Below are 17,194 nucleotides of genomic sequence, written 5' to 3' on the forward strand. Positions count from 1 at the left end.
TAAAGCAGAGAAATGTAAGATTAGGTAAAAATAGGATGGAGTGAATACAGCTGGAGTGGATCAGGTATTACCAGGGGCTCAGCATGTACTCACTTTTACTCCAAGGAATTTGTTTTCCATCCAGAGAAAAGAATTTAATTCTGCTTGAACTTTGGTTGAAGGCCTGGAGCAGGCAATCCCTGTATGAAGCAGCCTCGGCCTTCCCCCCTCAACAGGGCACTGTGACTCACGTGAGGTCTAAATTCTGGAGAGGGGTTTGGACTAGCATTTTCCAAACTGTTTATTCTTCATAGGCACAGGTGACATGTCCCTCCCAGTTGGAGGGAGATTTAGATTGTTTTTCCCACGGGGGTGCAAGCTGTACCAGGCCAGTCACAGGCTGGGCAGCCCCTTTCCTCTCCAGGGGCACACATCTGTGCCACGCTAGCTAAGCCAGGGCGTAGGCTGGCTGAGAGGGTTTCTCTCCTTGCAAAGCTGAGTGGCTGCACAGGAATTTGGCCTTTGGCCTTTGGCCTTGGCCCCCTTGGCCTCGTGTTTCACCACTGCTGCTTTCTGGCATGCCAGAAGGGGGCAAAAAGAAATGAGTGCCACATGCAATCAGTCTCCACATCGTTAATCATTCCGGGCAATAAACTTCACTTTTCAAAGGCATTTATGTTTGTGAAGAGATTTTATAAATAGAAAAATCATATTCTATTTTATGTTCATGAGTGGTCTCAAGGCATTATTACCTGTGCTGTACTTGGAAAAACAATGAACAGTGAGATAGAAGTTTCCACGCTATGATTGCACTCTGCACTCCCCTGCTCATTGATTCGTTCATTTATTCCACAAAAAGTTATTGAAAACCTACAATGTTCCAGACACGTTCTAGTCTATTAGCACTGTTATCTTATCAGCCGCATGCCCTGGATTTAAGGACAAATGAGATATGGACACATTAGGCTCATCCCCAATAAAACTAAAGGATGAGGCAGTTTTCTTCCCTCCAACTGTGCTTTGAAGGAAAATAAACCCTGTCTATCTCGTTCAACAACCCAGCAAATTAGATTCCTATCCAAAGAAACCAAGTGACTTTTTGTAAAGCATACTTTTTTTTTTTTTTAAAGAACTGGCAAACTAGAATGGCCCAATATCCAAAGTTATCACCTTTTCCTAAAAGGTCAGTTCTCCTTCATGACTTGAAAACTTACACATGGCTATCAGCGACTCTTCTCTTCCTGCGCACAGTTGGCTCACTTCAGGTCAGCGTCGTGAGGCCAGGCGGTTTTGTCTCTTCTGTTGCCTGTTGCAGTCCCACTGCCAGGAACGGTGCCTGGCACAGAAGAGGAGCTCAGAAAGATTTGTTGAGTGCCGAATGAATGCAAGTGCAGAAGAGTCCTCGTCTAGCCCTGGGGCTAGGTTCTCAAGTATGTTAGGCACAATTAGTGTGTAGCTAAATGGTCCTTTAAAACCCCTTGAATTGCCCACACAATACGACATGTAGACATACTATCTGTAAGTTCCACGTGGTTTCTTCCCCAGCTTTGGAACAGATCGCTGTTTCTCACTTGAGCCCCAGATGCAGCAGTTGGCTAGTGTTTGGGCGGTCATGTTGCACAAAATGTATATAATTTCAAACACTTGGAGGCTCCCGGGAAGCGATCTGGCTCTGGGACTGGAGATCCGGATCTCCCATCTCACACTCACTGCGTGGGTGAGCCAGGCTCGTGTCTGGATTTCTCTTTCTCCATCCCCTTCGTGGTTTTGGGGTTTCTTTTTTTTTTTTTTTTTTTTTTTTGGTGTTTTTTGCTAAACTCCTAAACTTGAACTGGTGTGAGCTGAACGGGTATGTGATGCCACTCCGCAGCACTGACACTGAACTTTATGAAACCGGATAGACCGACAAGGGTGAACCAGACTCCAGGACCACTGACCGCAGTCGTGACATCTACAAAGGCAGGATGGTTTCTCCCCTTCAAACATGTCCTTCTAGAACTCAAAAAATGTGACAACTTTGCAGGCTTTTTCATAGGGCTGAATCTCTATATAAGGGCTATCACTTTCCCAGGATCCGCGGACAACTTAATCATCTTGTACCAAAAAATTTCCAGAAACATTGGTTTTCCTCTTTAGCCAAAGTAAAGGCAACAATCTAAATCTTAAATGAGATGTCCTCTCATACAGAGCAATTTTGGGCTTTCTGTTGTACAGAATAAAGGATGTACTGAGTATTTTTTAAAAGGACTTCTTAAATTATATGTATTTCCTTGACTATATTGCATAATGCGTCTGCTCACACAAGTCAAATAAGTACAATCTTAAAAAATAAAATCAACTTAGGTGGTGGTAAACAGTGGAACTGTTGTCTAAAAATAGTAAAATACTCTAGTTTTTCTTGTAGGAATCAAGAAAAAAGTTAAAGGTTTGACTGAAGCTGGTCCTTGGTTAGTGAAATTGCATTTGGCAGATAATGGCATAGATGGAAAAGGAAACGAAGGAGAAAAAGGCTTGTTGGAATTCACTCAGATTTTAACATGGTGAGTAGAAAATTAAGAGGTTCTATTTGTTCACCTTCCAAAACTAGGTGCTTGGGTTAAATCATGGGGATGATGGTTTAACTGCAGCTTGTTACCAGTGCCAAGTGAGGTTTTTCAGCTCTGAGAGGGAAGCAGTGACCCATCTTGGTCTTGGTACGTGGTCTTAAGAGAAGGCCTGGAATCATAAAAACGGCACTGCAGACAGTTGCATGTGAGCCCACAAAGGGGTCTCAAAGACCTCACTAGAAGCCCTATCTGAAGAAGTTGGCAACTGAGGAAAGACAGGAGGTATGACCGCCAGGGTCTTCTTCCCTAAATCAGGATATAATGTCAAATATAGCAATGTGACCTGAGGAAGAAAGGCAGCCCACTCAAGTGACCACTCTTGTGTTTGATTACAAAGTTGTCCCAATCTTCTTAGACAGAAAGACACAGCTATTCTCAAAAGCTTCTGGAAAACAGAATATTTCCTTGCCATGTTTATCTTGACAACTTGGACATCTCCCTGTCCAGCTCTCTTGAATCCACATACCCGGTACCCAGTGGGCCAAGCTACGAGTCAGTATTTGCAGCACTGTAAGAAAGCTTGCTGTGTAGAGGGCTCCAGGCTATACCATCTCAGGACATCTGTACTTACAGCCCCTTGGAGCAGACAAGGACAGTGGAGCACAGTCTTGATCTGAGGCTCGAGGGTTTGATTGATGGCTACATATTACTTTAGAGGAAAAAGATTTCTTCTCTAACATACTTTACTTCCTTACTTAGGAAGGTTGGGAAGATTTCCACATGGATAGCTTTGCTACTATTTCTAGAATTATGTTAATAAATTTCATTTTATTACCCTTTTAATATATTTGCTAGATTTAGTATATTGATGGCATATTATCCTTTTAGTATATTACTAACATTTTGCTAAGGATTTTTGCATCTATGTTCAGGAGGAATATTGGTCCTTGCTCTTCTTTTCCTGTAGTGTCTTCATCTGTATCGGGATCAAGGTAATTCTGGCTTTACAGAATGAGTTAGGAAGTGTTCTCTCCTTGTTTATTTTATTAAAAAATTTGTGCAGAATTGGCATTATTTTACCCTTAAATATTTGGTAGAATTCACCAGTGAAATCATTTGGACCTGGAATTTTCTATATGGGAAGATTTTAAACTACAAATTCAATTTCTTTAATAGATATAGGCTATTCTGGTTATTTTTACTTGAGTAAAGCTGTGGTAGTTTGTGTTTTTCAAGAAATTTGTTCATTTTATCTAAGTTTTCAAGTTTATTGGCATAAAGTTAGTCAGAATATTTCTTTGTAATCCTTTTAATGTCTGTAGGATCTGTAGTGATGTTGCCTCTTTCATTCTTGATGTTGATCATTTATTTTCTCTCTTTTTTTCTAGTCAATCTGAAAAGAAATTTGTTAGTTTTATTTATCTTCTCAAAGAACCAGCTTTCCCTTTTCTCTAATGTTTTTCTTTCTTCAATTTCATTAATTTATTCCCTTATCTTTATTGTTTCCTTTATTCTGCTTACCTTGGGTTTAATATGCTCTTCTTCTAGTTTATTAAGGTAAAAGCATAAGTCATTGATTTTAAAGCGTTTTATTTTTCTAATATAAAAGTTTGTACTAACACTAAGCACTCTTTCAATGCATCCCACAAATTTTGGTATGTTGTATTTCATTCAAACTATTTTCTAATTTCCCTTTTGATTTCTTCTTTGACCTATGGGTTATTTAGAAGAGTACTGTTTAGTTTGCACATATTTGTAAATTTTTCAGATATTTTTCTCTTGTTGATTTCTAATTAAATCCTGCTGTGGTTGGAGAACATACTTGTTTTATTGCCCAGATTATGGTCTATCTTAGTAAATGTTCTATGTGTACTTGGAAAGAATGTGTATTCTGCTATTATTGGATGGAATGTTCCATAAATGTCAATTAGGTGAAATTGGTTGACGATGTTGTTCAGGTATTCTATGTCTTTACAAATTTTCTGTTTACTTGCTCTATCAATTATTGAGAGAGGGATTATTGTGATTTTGTTTATATCTCTTTGCAGTTTAATCAGTTTTACCTCATGTATTTTGAAGCTCTGTTATTAGGTGCATAAACATTTAGGATTGTAATATCTCTCAACAAATTGACCCTCATTATCATTTGAAATCCCTAGTAATATTTATCTCTTATCTCTGGTAGTATTCCCTTCTCTGAAATATACTTTGACTTATATTAATATAGCCACTCCAGCTTTCTCTTGATATTAGCATGATGTATCTGTCTCCATCCTTTTACTTTTAACCTGTGTTTTATATTCCATTTGGGTTTCTTGTAGACAGCATATAGTTGAGACCTTCTTTTTTGACCCGTTTTGACATTCTCCGTCTTTTAATTGTCATTTAGACCATTACACTTAATGTGATTATCGATATAGTTGGGTTTTAATCTACCTTCTTGCCATTTGTTTTCTATTTGTCTCATTTGTTATTTTAACTAGTTTTCTGCCTGTTTTGGGATTCAGTAATGTTTATAATTTCATTTTTATCTCTTTTATTGGCTCATTAGCTAATACCTCTGTCTTTTTTCTTTTTAGTGGTCGCTCTAGTGTTTACACCATTCATTTTTACCTATCACAGGCTGCCTTCAACTAATATTATACTACGTCACTCATAGTATGAGAATTTTACAACAGTACGCTTCCATTCCCTCCCATCCTTTGTGCTCTTGTTGTCATATATTCTACTTTTACAAATGTTAAAAATCACAGAATACATTGTGATTATTATGTTTGTTTTAAGCAGTTTATTTTTTTAAATAAGAGGGGAAAGTCTTTTGTATTTATTCACATATTTACAATTTCTAGTGTTCTTCATTCTTTTGGATATATCCAAATTTCTATGTAATATTATTTTCCTTCTGTCTGAAGGACTTACTTTATACACTTCTCGTAGTCCTGATTTGCTGGTGGTGAATTCTCTAATCTTTTGTATGTCTAAAAAGTCTTTTTTTTTTGCCTTCATTTTTAAAGATTTTGGGGGAGGGGTATAGAATTCTTGGTTGACAGTTAATACTTTCAAGATGTTGGTCCACTGTCTTCTGCTTGCATTGTTTCTAAAGAGAAATGTGCCGTCACTTTTGTCTTTGTTTTTTTGTACATAATTTGTCTTTTTTCTCTGGCTGCTTTTAAGACTTTCTCTTTACTACTCTAGTGACCTAACCAACTTGAACTCATAAAGGCAGCTTAGTGCAAATTTAGCATCCATGGTCTTTGTATCATTCATCTATTCTGGGTCTTTTCAGCCTCACTGCATCTCACTGGCAGTTGGTGACCTTCTGATGTGACTTGTGCAGTGAGCTGCATGCTCACCTCAAGGACAGGTCCCCTCCCTCATTTCCATCTTCTCAGCTTCAACACTCACTCTCCTTGGCACTTGTCTGCAGTGCTAACAGGCTGGTGTCCTGGAAGTAGAAGGATCATCTTCATAACTCCACCCTACCCTGGCTAGCCCAGTTCTGGGCTAGCTGGAGAGAGAGTTGAAGGATGATCAAACAGGCTCCAGGAGCACTTTGGGGAACAGATTTGTGGCTCCTCAACTTTTACCCTTGAGAGTCCGTCCTGAGTATTTACACAGGAAGAGCTTAGTGGATGGATGGGGAGCCAAGGGGCTTGTCTGGGGGCCTGCCAGCAAGTCAGCTCCTGGGGTCTGCTTAATTGAATATTTACTTAAAGTGGCTTATGCATATGCATTTATGTTGGGGTAAGATTTAGTGATGGAGATTATGGAGCACTGATCACCTGCCTACCCACTGGCCCTCTTCATCCTTGGTACCACATGGGTCTATCCTCAACTTCGGATTAGCTGGTCCAGGGACATGGGATATCATGCCTTTTGTTTGTGATGAGGCCTTACCAAGCTCTACTAAAGCCAATATCAGTGGCTTCTTTTTCAATATCTGCTAAAGCCAATACCCCTAAAGCCAATATCGGTGGCTTCTTTGAGCTTAAGGCAGGAGCCAAATGACCCTGCTGGTTCTCCCTCTCATGACCCAGGCCTCCCTCTGATCAGGATTCATCTAGCAGTGCTCTATGGGGCCAACAGAACAGTACAATTACTTAAGGCTGACCCTTTGGCAGATTTTGCTTTCTGCTCTGAGCACGCTAAACATGACAGCAAAACTGGCTATAGGATTCGTGGGGACCCAGTGCAGATGGAAACTCATGGGCTCTTGTTCAAATATTATGAATTAAGAATTTCAAGATGTTGATAGCAGAGAACTAAACCAAGTGAGGAGCCCTTCTGAGCTCAGGCCCCACACCTGTGAAGCCGGCTCTGCGTGTCAGGGTACACAAACACCACTAGCAATGCGCGCCAGTGCCAGGAATTCCCTTCCCATGTTTTTTTAGTTCTGATACTAAATACTTAAATATTTTTGTTCTTTTTTTTTTAAGTGTAAGAATTGGGAACTATTGGAGATTGAAACATATTTTCTTGGTGTCTGTGAATCATGCATCATGGCTATCTTCAAGCAGACTGCCTGGGTTCACATCCCTGCTCCACGGTTTACTAGCAGTATAATCCTAAGCAAGTTAACTAACTTCTCTATATCTTCTCTATATCTTGGTTTCCTCGCTTGTAAAACTGAGGATAGTAATAGTGTCTAACTCCAGAGATTGCTACAGGGTTAAATGAGATCATGCATGTAAGATGCTAAATATAGTACCCAGGGCTGCAGCTGGCACCTTTATACAAACTAGAAAAAGAGCCCCTCTGGACAGATGAGTTAAAAGAGTTGGCCACCTCTGGCCAATGAGTCAGAGGAAGTTACCCTTTCCAGGTCTCTGCCTCAGGCCCAGGACTTGGCAATCAGAGCTTGGCTGGATTTCAGCCCCACTCACACCATTGGAAGGCCCCTTTGTGCTGGGCACAAGTGCTTCTAATCACAAGGGTGGCCCTGATCACATCTGATGCGTAGTGAATGCCCCACAAAACCGAAGCTCATGTGAGGCTGTGTCGTGTGGTGGGTAAATCCATGCCCTCTGGAATCAGACCTAGATGCAGTCAGGTTGTGAAGTTTGCCTTCAACACTCTCCACTCTCCTTCTGTGCACCCCCACTTCCTCCTTGAAGCATTCCTGTTCTTACTTATCTCATCTGAAGGAATTGAACATAAGCAGTTCAGGAAGCCAAAGCCAGTCAAGTCCTGATTAGACAGACTGTTTACTTGGGAGCAAGATCTTAGAGAGGGAGAGTCTGGAAGGGTCATGCAGCCCTGGCTTTGAATTCTGGCTGCCGAATCATAGAAAATGTGTGCAAGGAGCAAGAGAGTGGCATTGTATTCGCTACTGACCCCAACTGAAATTTCATATCCCCCGCACATAGTAAGGGCTAAAAATTGTTTTACTGATAGTCATATGATAATTTTTTCAGAGCAGAGATCATGTGTTAACTTCCTGTTAATCCCTGCCGTGTTAAGCACATAATACGGACTTAGTAAGTATGCACTCAATATAATAGCATCATTGGTATGTCATTTTGCAGGAGGCTTTATATGAACTGCTCCATTCCATTTTCACCACAACCTTGTGAAATAGGCAGAACAGCTCTTTTCAGGCCAATTTTACAGATGGGGAAGGTGAAACCCAAGAGGGCACATGGCCTTCCCATGAGCATATGGTTGACAAGAGGAAGAAGCTGACTCGGGACCTAGGCCTTCAGTCAGATTCCACGTCCACTCATGACGCCAGAAATTCTCAAAGACCAATTGGCAGGCCAGTGCGAGGACATGAAGGAATTTTCAATAATCCTCAAAGAGATTAGAAAAAGTAAAGACAGCTAGAGTGTTCATTTTTCATAAAACTACATTTGCTTGATTTAAAAAGCTATACTTTATTTCAAGTCTTTGCCCTTCCTAATTTTACGTAAAAATATTTGTTCTTTTATAAGTGTTGTTGGGTGGAAGTTGTTATTTATTTGACATACTAAAAGTTGCCAAGCTGACCTTCATCAGTCCCCCCAAGTTTTTTGACATTTTATTGATATGTAAAATCTAAAAAACTGGGAAGCCCTATGCATCTTTTGAATAAATAAATGAATGGAAGATTTAAGGCAACTGAAAATCCTTATCCTACCAACTTACTTAGGAGAGGCATCCAAACTAGAGAGATTAAATTGAAAAAAACGTATTCAAGATGTCTCCAGCTTCAACCTGGGTCATGGGCGTGGGGGGGCATGGGGGGGGGGGTGGAGAGGACCTGAAAAGAAAAATCATACTCCAGAATAACTGGATTGAGTTTCTTTGAGTAACTGTGCTTGGCACAATGCCATTTTGTTTTGTCGTTTCCTTTGGTCAGCCTGATCAAATACTCTGCCCACTTAAGGGAAATTGACCTTGGAAACAACGGCCTGGGAGAAAGGGCTGCTGCTGACATACTTGAAGCACTGCGAGCCAGAAAGGCAGGTAGAGTGTTTTGGTTTGTGTTCCCTTCTACTTGTCCACATCCACTCTTTCCCAAATGCTGTACTACCCCAAACTTGCTCCATGTTTTTCATTAAACAACTGGCCTGAGCTATGTGATGACCAGGAACACTGTCACAGGCCAGCCATCTTTGTGTCAAATTGCCCAGTGATTTGCAGAATTCAAGAACTTTTATGCTGTCATATGTAGTCTTTGACCTAAGCAATGAATGTTGTTAGGCAACATTTTCTCTGTTACCCTTTCTTTTCTCTCTTTTCTCTTATCCTCACCTGTTCTCTGAGGAACTCTCTCCTAGTCTCTATTCTCCTTCCCAACCCAACCTGCAAATATCTCTCCAGATATCAATTGGAAAACGCAAGTAACAGCCCTCATAAGATTCTGATGTGCTTTCTGGATCATCAAAGAATGGTTCAATTGTGATTGGCATCAGGAGAGCATTAAATCTACTTTATGACCATGTAATCCTTTGAAAATTAGAGAACCACATATGGAGTGAGTTAACATTGGCCATCTCCCTTGCCCCCTTCACCAATAAGCATGACCAGAGTTAATGATAGCCAGTCTTACTGCTGATGAGAGAAGATGAGGAAATGTGATTTTAAATAAAGCTCAGTGAAAGACATCATAAATAGATTTGAAAATCCAAATTCAATGTTTAAAAAAGGGGGGAGAAATCTTGGTGCACTATCTGGCAGGTTATGTGGAGAGAATTAAGTAGTACAAGCATTCGGTCTTTATCATTTCTTCAATAAAACAGTCTTAGAGACATGGCATAATTTTAGATTGGATTTTTTTTTAACACTGGCAGGTTTAGAGAAAAGAATTACAATATTACTGTCTATTGCATTGCCATTTTTATAAATTTTACTTTTCTTTTTTTTCTCCCCAAACCTCCCCCAGTACATAGTTGCATATTTTTTTTAGTTGTGGGTCCTTCAAGTTGTGGCATGTGGGATGCCACCTCAGCATTGCTTGATGAGCGGTGCCATGTCTGCACCTGGGATCCGAACTGGCGAAACCCTCAGTCGCCGAAGCACAGCGCAGGAACTTAACCACTCGGCCGCGGGGCCGGCCCCTACATTGCCATTTTTAAACTAAAACTATCGTATTACCGTTTCTGCTGGCCAATCAAATGATTTCAAGATTTTAAAATTATCCCTTTATTTTAGAGAAATAGAACATCAACTTCCTAGTCCATTTGAGTTGAATTCAAATTCAACAGAATTATTCTGTTAAAATTAATTCAAATTTAACTTTAATTTAAGCGCGATAAACTGAAGGCAGGTTAATGATTTCTTTAGGTTTTTCTTGGCACTGTAGTAACTTTTTCACTATCTGCTGAGCAGACGACATTATAGAAAGCTGCAGGCAACCTTCTGACCATTACTATAGTGAGTGCTAATGGTGGACAGTCTCAGATGATTTCATGGAAAATGCTTATCATCAAGTACGCATTTAGAGCTGCATACATGGTGCTTGCTTAATAAATGGTTCAATTTGCGTAAATGGGAAGATAATTGTGAAATACCCACCTGAAAATATAGATACTCATTTAAATAGCGTTAAAAAGTAATTTATAAACTCCTCAGTTGAGGGAAACAATAGAAAGAATAAACAAATGGGACTTCATCAGACTAAAGAGCTTCTTCAAGGCAAGGGAAAACAGGATTGAAACAAAAAAACAGCTCACTAATTGGGAAAAAATATTTACAAGCCACTTATCCAACAAAGGGTTAATCTCCATAACATACAAAGAACTCACACGGCTTAACAACAAAAAAACAAACAACCCGATCAAAAAATGGGCAGAGGACATGAACAGACATTTCTCAAAAGAAGATATAAATATGGCCAATAGACACATGAAAAGATGTTCATCATCGCTAATCATCAGGGAAATGCAAATCAAAGCTACACTAAGATATCACCTTACACCCGTTAGATTGGCAAAACATCCAAAACCAAGAGCGACAAATGTTGGAGAGGTTGTGGAGAAAAAGGAACCCTCATACACTGTTGGTGGGAATGCAAACTGGTACAGCCACTATGGAAAACAGTATGGAGATTTCTCAAAAAGTTAAAAATAGAAATACCATATGACCCAGCCATCCCATTACTGGGTATCTATCCTAAGAACCTGAAATCAGAAATCCCAAGAGTCCCTTGCACCCCTATGTTCATCGCAGCATTATTTACAATAGCCAAGACGTGCAACCAACCTACATGCCCAGAAACTGATGATTGGATAAAGAAGATGTGGTATATATACACAATGGAATACTACTCAGCCATAAAAAAAGACAAAATTGGCCCATTTGCAGCAACGTGGATGGACCTCGAGGGTATTATGTTAAGCGAAATAAGCCAGTCAGAGAAAGACGAACTCGATATGACTCCACTCATAGGTGGAAGTTAACATATTGACAAGGAGATCTGATCGGTGGTCACCAGGGAAAAGGGGGGGCGGGGAGAGGGCACAGAGGGGGAAGAGGTGTACCCACAACGTGACTAACAATAATGTACAACTGAAATCTCACAAGGTTGTAATCTATCATAACATTAATAAAAAAAAAAGTAATTTATAGTAGAAGAAAGTGGACTTTTCCAGATGTATATATCATGAGTAGCTTTAATGCATCCACCTTTTGAACCAAAATAATTACGGCATGTTTCTGATGGAAACTTTCAATCAGACTGTTACTTTCAACACCAAGAAAGACTCCTCAAAACTGGGTTAACCGGTTGGATTCCATAGGGAAAGTCTTGCCATTTAGCTCTAATGGCATCATTTTAAACATTAAAAGCAATTAGAAATATCACTGCTCATAGAACTAATCTTCTTCTTTTGATTGCTTCTGGGTTCTTATCATTTGCAAGTGAATAAGCTAACTTCTAATTCTAATTCCACTTCTTTCATGAAATTCAAGTTAACAGCCTAAGGTCATTTATTTACCAAGGAGTCCTTAATGCAATGATGGAACACACACAGTGAAAGCTTCCTCGGAAACATCATCAACCTCACGTCTTAAAGAAAAAGTTAAAAAAGAGACAAACTGCTATCCACATCTGACAGGGTTGCTTTTTAACTAATAAAAAAACCTCAGAATACTTCCGGGTCATTTCATTTATTCATTCTTTACTTATTTGTTTCCTTCAACATACATTTCTTAAATGCCTGTTGTGTGCCGGGCCTTGTTCTCGACACTGGTGAGTTGAGCAATGAATTCCTGCCCTTTTGGAGCTTACGTCCTAGTGGAGGATGACAGACAGTAAACCAACAACGACAAAAAGAAGTGAAATATATACTATTGTACAGCAGATGGGGATCATACTTAAGGGAAAAACAAAGCAAGAAAAGGAGATAGAGTGTCGGGGGCAGGGGTTGCAATTTTAGTTCAGGCAGCAAGAGAAGGCTATACTAAAAAGGGACATTTGAGTGAAGACCAGAAAGAGCGAGGAGCAAGCCGTGTAGCTGTCTGGGGGACCAGCATCTCAGGTAAACGGAACAGCAAGTGCAAAGGCCTTAAAGCAGGAGCCTACCTACTGTGTTCTAGCGCCAGTCCAGAGGCCAGCGTGGCTGAGATGGGGCGAGAGAGAATGGGAGAGGAATAGCATAAAAAGTCCAACAAATAAGCACAGAGGGCAGGGGCCCTTCTAGACAATTATGAGGACTTTCGTTTTTAACTCTCTTGAGATAGAAAGGCATTTGAGAATTTTAAACAGAGGAGGGACCTGATGTGACCCACATTTTAACAGGATCCCTCCAGCTCTATGTTGAAAAGAGATTGAAGGCAAGGGCAGAAGCAGGGAGACCAGTTAGGGAGTTTCTCTGGAAAAATTAAACAGAGCCTTTCAGCAGACCTAGGACATCCAGCAATGAGGGTGTGGTGAGAAGCTGGAAAGAGGAGGATTAAGGAAAATTCTACACACCGAATAGGTGGGACTCCGCCTTTACCATTACCCAAGGCTTCTTTGTCTGCCCTGCTTCCAGAAGGCTGATAGCCATGTAGAAGACTGGGGTATTCTATGAGAAACTGAACAGCCTTAGAGAAGGAACTCCAGATGCTGACAGCTGGCCACCCCCTCACCATTCAAAGAAGCCTGGCAGGTAGGCAAGCCATGCACACACACAAGAGCTTCCCATCAGCCTTTGGATGCCTCATGCTTCACTGTGAACAGAAACCCGAGAATCTCTAGACAACTGAGGCAAGTCTCCAACACAGGAAACCAAACCTGAAACAGAGAGGAAAAAACAAGCCCTGAAGATGCAGAGACAATGCCAAAAATTAAAAAAAGAAATTAGTTATAACACCCTCAGTGAAATAGAAGATAATGCATCTGTAAAATAAGAACAGGATGCTATGAAAAAAGAATAGTAATTAGAAAATAAGAAAAAGTTCTTGGAAAGTAGAAATGATAGCCAGAATAAAAATTTCAGAACAAATGTTGAAATACGAAGTCATGAAATTCTTCAGAAAGTAGAACAAAAGATAGGGAGATGAAAAGCTGATGAGAAAATATGAGAGAGGATCAGTCTAAGAGCACCCATGTCTAAGTCATAGTTTCAGCAAGAGAGAAAAGTGGGAAGAGGCATTATCAAAGGAATAAATCAAGAACTTTCTCAGAACCAAGGGACATAAATCTGCATACTGAAAGAGCCCATTGAGTGCCCAGCACAGCAAATGATAAAAGGTCTATCATCATGGCATTTAGAGCACTAGGAATAAAGGGGCGATCCTAACAACTTAGTAAAAGAAAAAGAAAATGAAAAATTGCATGCAAAGGACTGGAAATGGGAAGGACATCAGACTTCCCAACTGGATGCTGGAGGCCCTGCAGCATCTCCATGACAACTCCCTGAGAACTCTACATTCCCAACTTCTGACCAAGTGTGAGGATAAACGAAGATGTGTTTACTACTCGAGAACCCAAACTCTGTACTTTCTCTGCATCCATTCTTAGGAAGCTTCCAGAGAACAGGCATGAGCAAAACGAGAGAATAAACCACAAAGAATGCAGAACCCAGAAATTAGGAGGACCAATACAGAAAAGTAGAAAATGGAGTCCCAGATGATGATTGAGGGTCAGAGCAGAAAAATGGAAGAAGACTTTGGAAAGGGGGAATACCGGGGTAAAAACTGCATTAATTGAGCATTAGAAATACTTAAGGATTTTGAAAGAAATACTGATAGGTGTATGAGAAACAAAAGAATTTTGGGGAAAATATTTTGAATAGGTACACAGAAAACTATGCAAATGAAAAAAACAAGGCAATTATTAACTAAAGCAAAATAAACTTAAGAAGAAACGTTGTGAACAAAATATATATGATCATACCAGTGAATACAACAAGTGCTGACTTAACTAAAAATTGTGATATATCTCCACTGGAAGGTTTGGCGAGAGGAAGTGACAACAGCAAATATGTAAAATTTCAAATGGAAACATCGAGAAATAATATAATAAGCACTTTGAAGTAAGGCAATAAACACCATGAAAAACAGCTGAATGAGTTGAAAGTGGTTAAGCTGAAGAAAGAGTCTTTCTCCTGATTTCACTGGACCATCATGAGTCACACGAAACATGGGACTCGTGCCCAAGTCACATTAACCAATCACTGTGCCAGAGAGAATACACTAATCGTCCAGTCCCAGATTATGTGCCCATCCTTGAAGTGGGACCCCAAAGGAAACTCAAGGTTCTGTTCCAGAAAGAAGCTAAAGTGGAAGCTGCGCAAGCAAAAACAAGAGATGTCCACTAAAGATGGAGAGCCAATAACAGGATTAGAGCTGATGAATTACAAGATCAGAATTTTGCTTTCAGATGATTAATGTGGAAACAGAGTCCAGGATGGATTTGGGGTTGGGGAAGCCCGGCGTTAGGAGGAATAGTTAGAAGGCTGCTGTGTCATCCAGCTAAGAGACAGGGCAGTGAGAACTGTTCAAAAACAAAATTCAATTGAGAATTCTGAAACATACTAAAAATCATTGAATTGGACCCTTTATATAGACGAACTTTAAGGTATGTGAATGATATGTCAATAAAGATTTTTTTTTTTAAATGGGTAGGAGCAAGAGAGAGGAAGAAATGAAATGCTGCTCCATGGCCTGGGGACTAGAGAGAGAATTCAACTGAGTAAATCTGGAAATCTAATTGGCTGTATTAAACAGTTATGAATCGAGCAGCATACCTCATTAGTGTTGATGAGGAAATTCCAGACTGATTGGCTTAAAATTCCACTCGTGGGAGAGGCTGAACTACAATTAGATTAGGTATTAAGTTGTGGTTGCTGTCCTGAGGTTTAGCACAAGTGACTCAATTTTGGGCCTGTTGTTCCTTTTTTTAACAGAATGGAAAAGAAAGGACTAGCATAAGAAGTTATTACAGAAATAAGCTAATTGTTATGATCACTCACATCAAGAAGATACAGGGAAAGGTATTAGGTGAGAGGAAATTTAGTTATTAATTATTGCCCAGTTAATAAGAATGTGGGAGACTGCCCCTCTCAGAAGCCTGAGACCCAGTCCGTCAAATGGGGCTGTGAGATATCCTGCCCACATTCTCTTGTGCTCCTCTCCTCTCAGGTAAACTGCCAGTCTTAAAACTTACAGTCACTCCTCAGATCTCCTCAGACACCTTCCGATCTATTTGGAAAAATAGCAAGAAATCTTATATTACCCGTAAAAAGAAGAAAAAGGTATGTTCTTGGATGTCTGTATCAGACAGTAGTAGCCATTGGGGGCGCTGTATGGAGCCTGGGCATGCTGCTGGGGTAGAGGGTGCCCTCACAGCAGATTTTGCACTTGATAAAATCATGAGAATTTGGGTTCTAGGTAACAGTCTCCTAAACCATGGTTCCATTCTGACGGATGATGACTGTACCAAAGGACAAGAAATAAGGGAACAACATAGTTCCCTCAAATATTAGTGCAAACCCTGCCTCTTCTCCAACTCCCTCACACTCCCGGCAAATCTTGGTTCCTAGTGGCCCATTGTGGAGCTGAAATGGTGAATTTACCTGAGCTCTTTATGAAGCATGTGCTGCCTCTTAGGGGGTAATGATTTACGTATGTTTACTCTCTATTAAGTACTACTCTCTTTTTTTAATTTATGATTTACTGTTAACTATTTCACAGGTTAAAAACTGACTATGGATGCCATCTATTTCTATGGCCAACCAGATATGCCTAGAAAGATATTGCTTGTTCTATAATAATATTTTTCACTGTAACCAAGCCCCTTTCAAGTTCTAAAATTTGACAAAACAATTTTATGAAAATTCAAAGAAGTGTTAATCCTATCGTGCTTGTCAACTTCTAAAATGTGAATTTCACAAGTAGGCCTTAGAGAAAATGGGTGGGATTCTCTTCTGGAGCTTCTTCTCTTATACATGTGAAATTTATGATTTGAAGGAAGTCATGTTCTTTATCTAAGACAGAAAGAATCTTCTTTCATAAATATATCTATAGTTGGGAACAATAGTAATTTTTGGAAATAATAACCACTTTATAAAAGACAACATCCCTCCAAATGGGCATCTCCTCCAAATAAGGAAACTTCTGATCACCATACCCCCCATGAAGATGTCAGACAGAAATGGAGGAAGTGTGGTTGATGTATGTATGGATGATAAATTGGATTAGTTGAATTTTATATGCCAGGACAATATGGTGCAGGAATGAAAAGCATGGACTGGGGAGTTAGATGAACAAGAATTCTTTGTGGAAACCAGCTGCTTTCCAAGTATGTGACTTTGGGCAAGTCAATTAACCTCATTGTGCCTCAGTTTCCCTTTATATAAGATACAGATAATAATAGCATCTATCTCATTTGGTTAGCATTGAATGAGAGGACACATGGCAAGCATTTTAGGTCAATACTTGTTTCATAGTACATGCTCACAAATAAATATTAGTGGCTCTGATTATTGCTGTTATTATTGTTGATGTTAGAATTGAGTGATTCCAGTTATTTCTCTTAGGACAGCTACACAAGAAAAATAGAAAAGAAAAAAAGATGAAGACTTAGGACCTCTGTATTTTGAAGTAAAGAAAAAAAAGTCATTCATTCTATGTACAAATGTAACAAGCACTGGCAAGTTCATGAAACCAAACTAACTGTGGGGATGGGTATAGTAAATTATGTCTCCTCTTGAGGATCTTAGCATCTAGCTAGGAAGACAAGATCCTCACACATTAAAAGTAAA

General features: G+C 39.8%; 1 protein-coding gene across 1 annotated transcript in view; it reads left to right on the forward strand.

Annotated features, from left to right (window-relative positions):
* LOC103557110 (uncharacterized) overlaps positions 1–17,194 on the forward strand; it is a 61,278-nt gene extending 44,084 nt beyond the window's left edge. The window contains exons 11-14 of the mRNA XM_070577740.1: positions 2,384–2,519; positions 8,863–8,969; positions 15,573–15,685; positions 16,125–17,194. Of these exons, the coding sequence (XP_070433841.1) occupies positions 2,384–2,519; positions 8,863–8,969; positions 15,573–15,685; positions 16,125–16,136 (368 nt within the window). The 3' untranslated portion in view covers positions 16,137–17,194. The remainder of the gene's footprint in view (positions 1–2,383; positions 2,520–8,862; positions 8,970–15,572; positions 15,686–16,124) is intronic.

The sequence above is a fragment of the Equus przewalskii genome, chromosome 15, assembly GCF_037783145.1.
Source record: "Equus przewalskii isolate Varuska chromosome 15, EquPr2, whole genome shotgun sequence".
Classification (NCBI taxonomy): domain Eukaryota; kingdom Metazoa; phylum Chordata; class Mammalia; order Perissodactyla; family Equidae; genus Equus; species Equus przewalskii.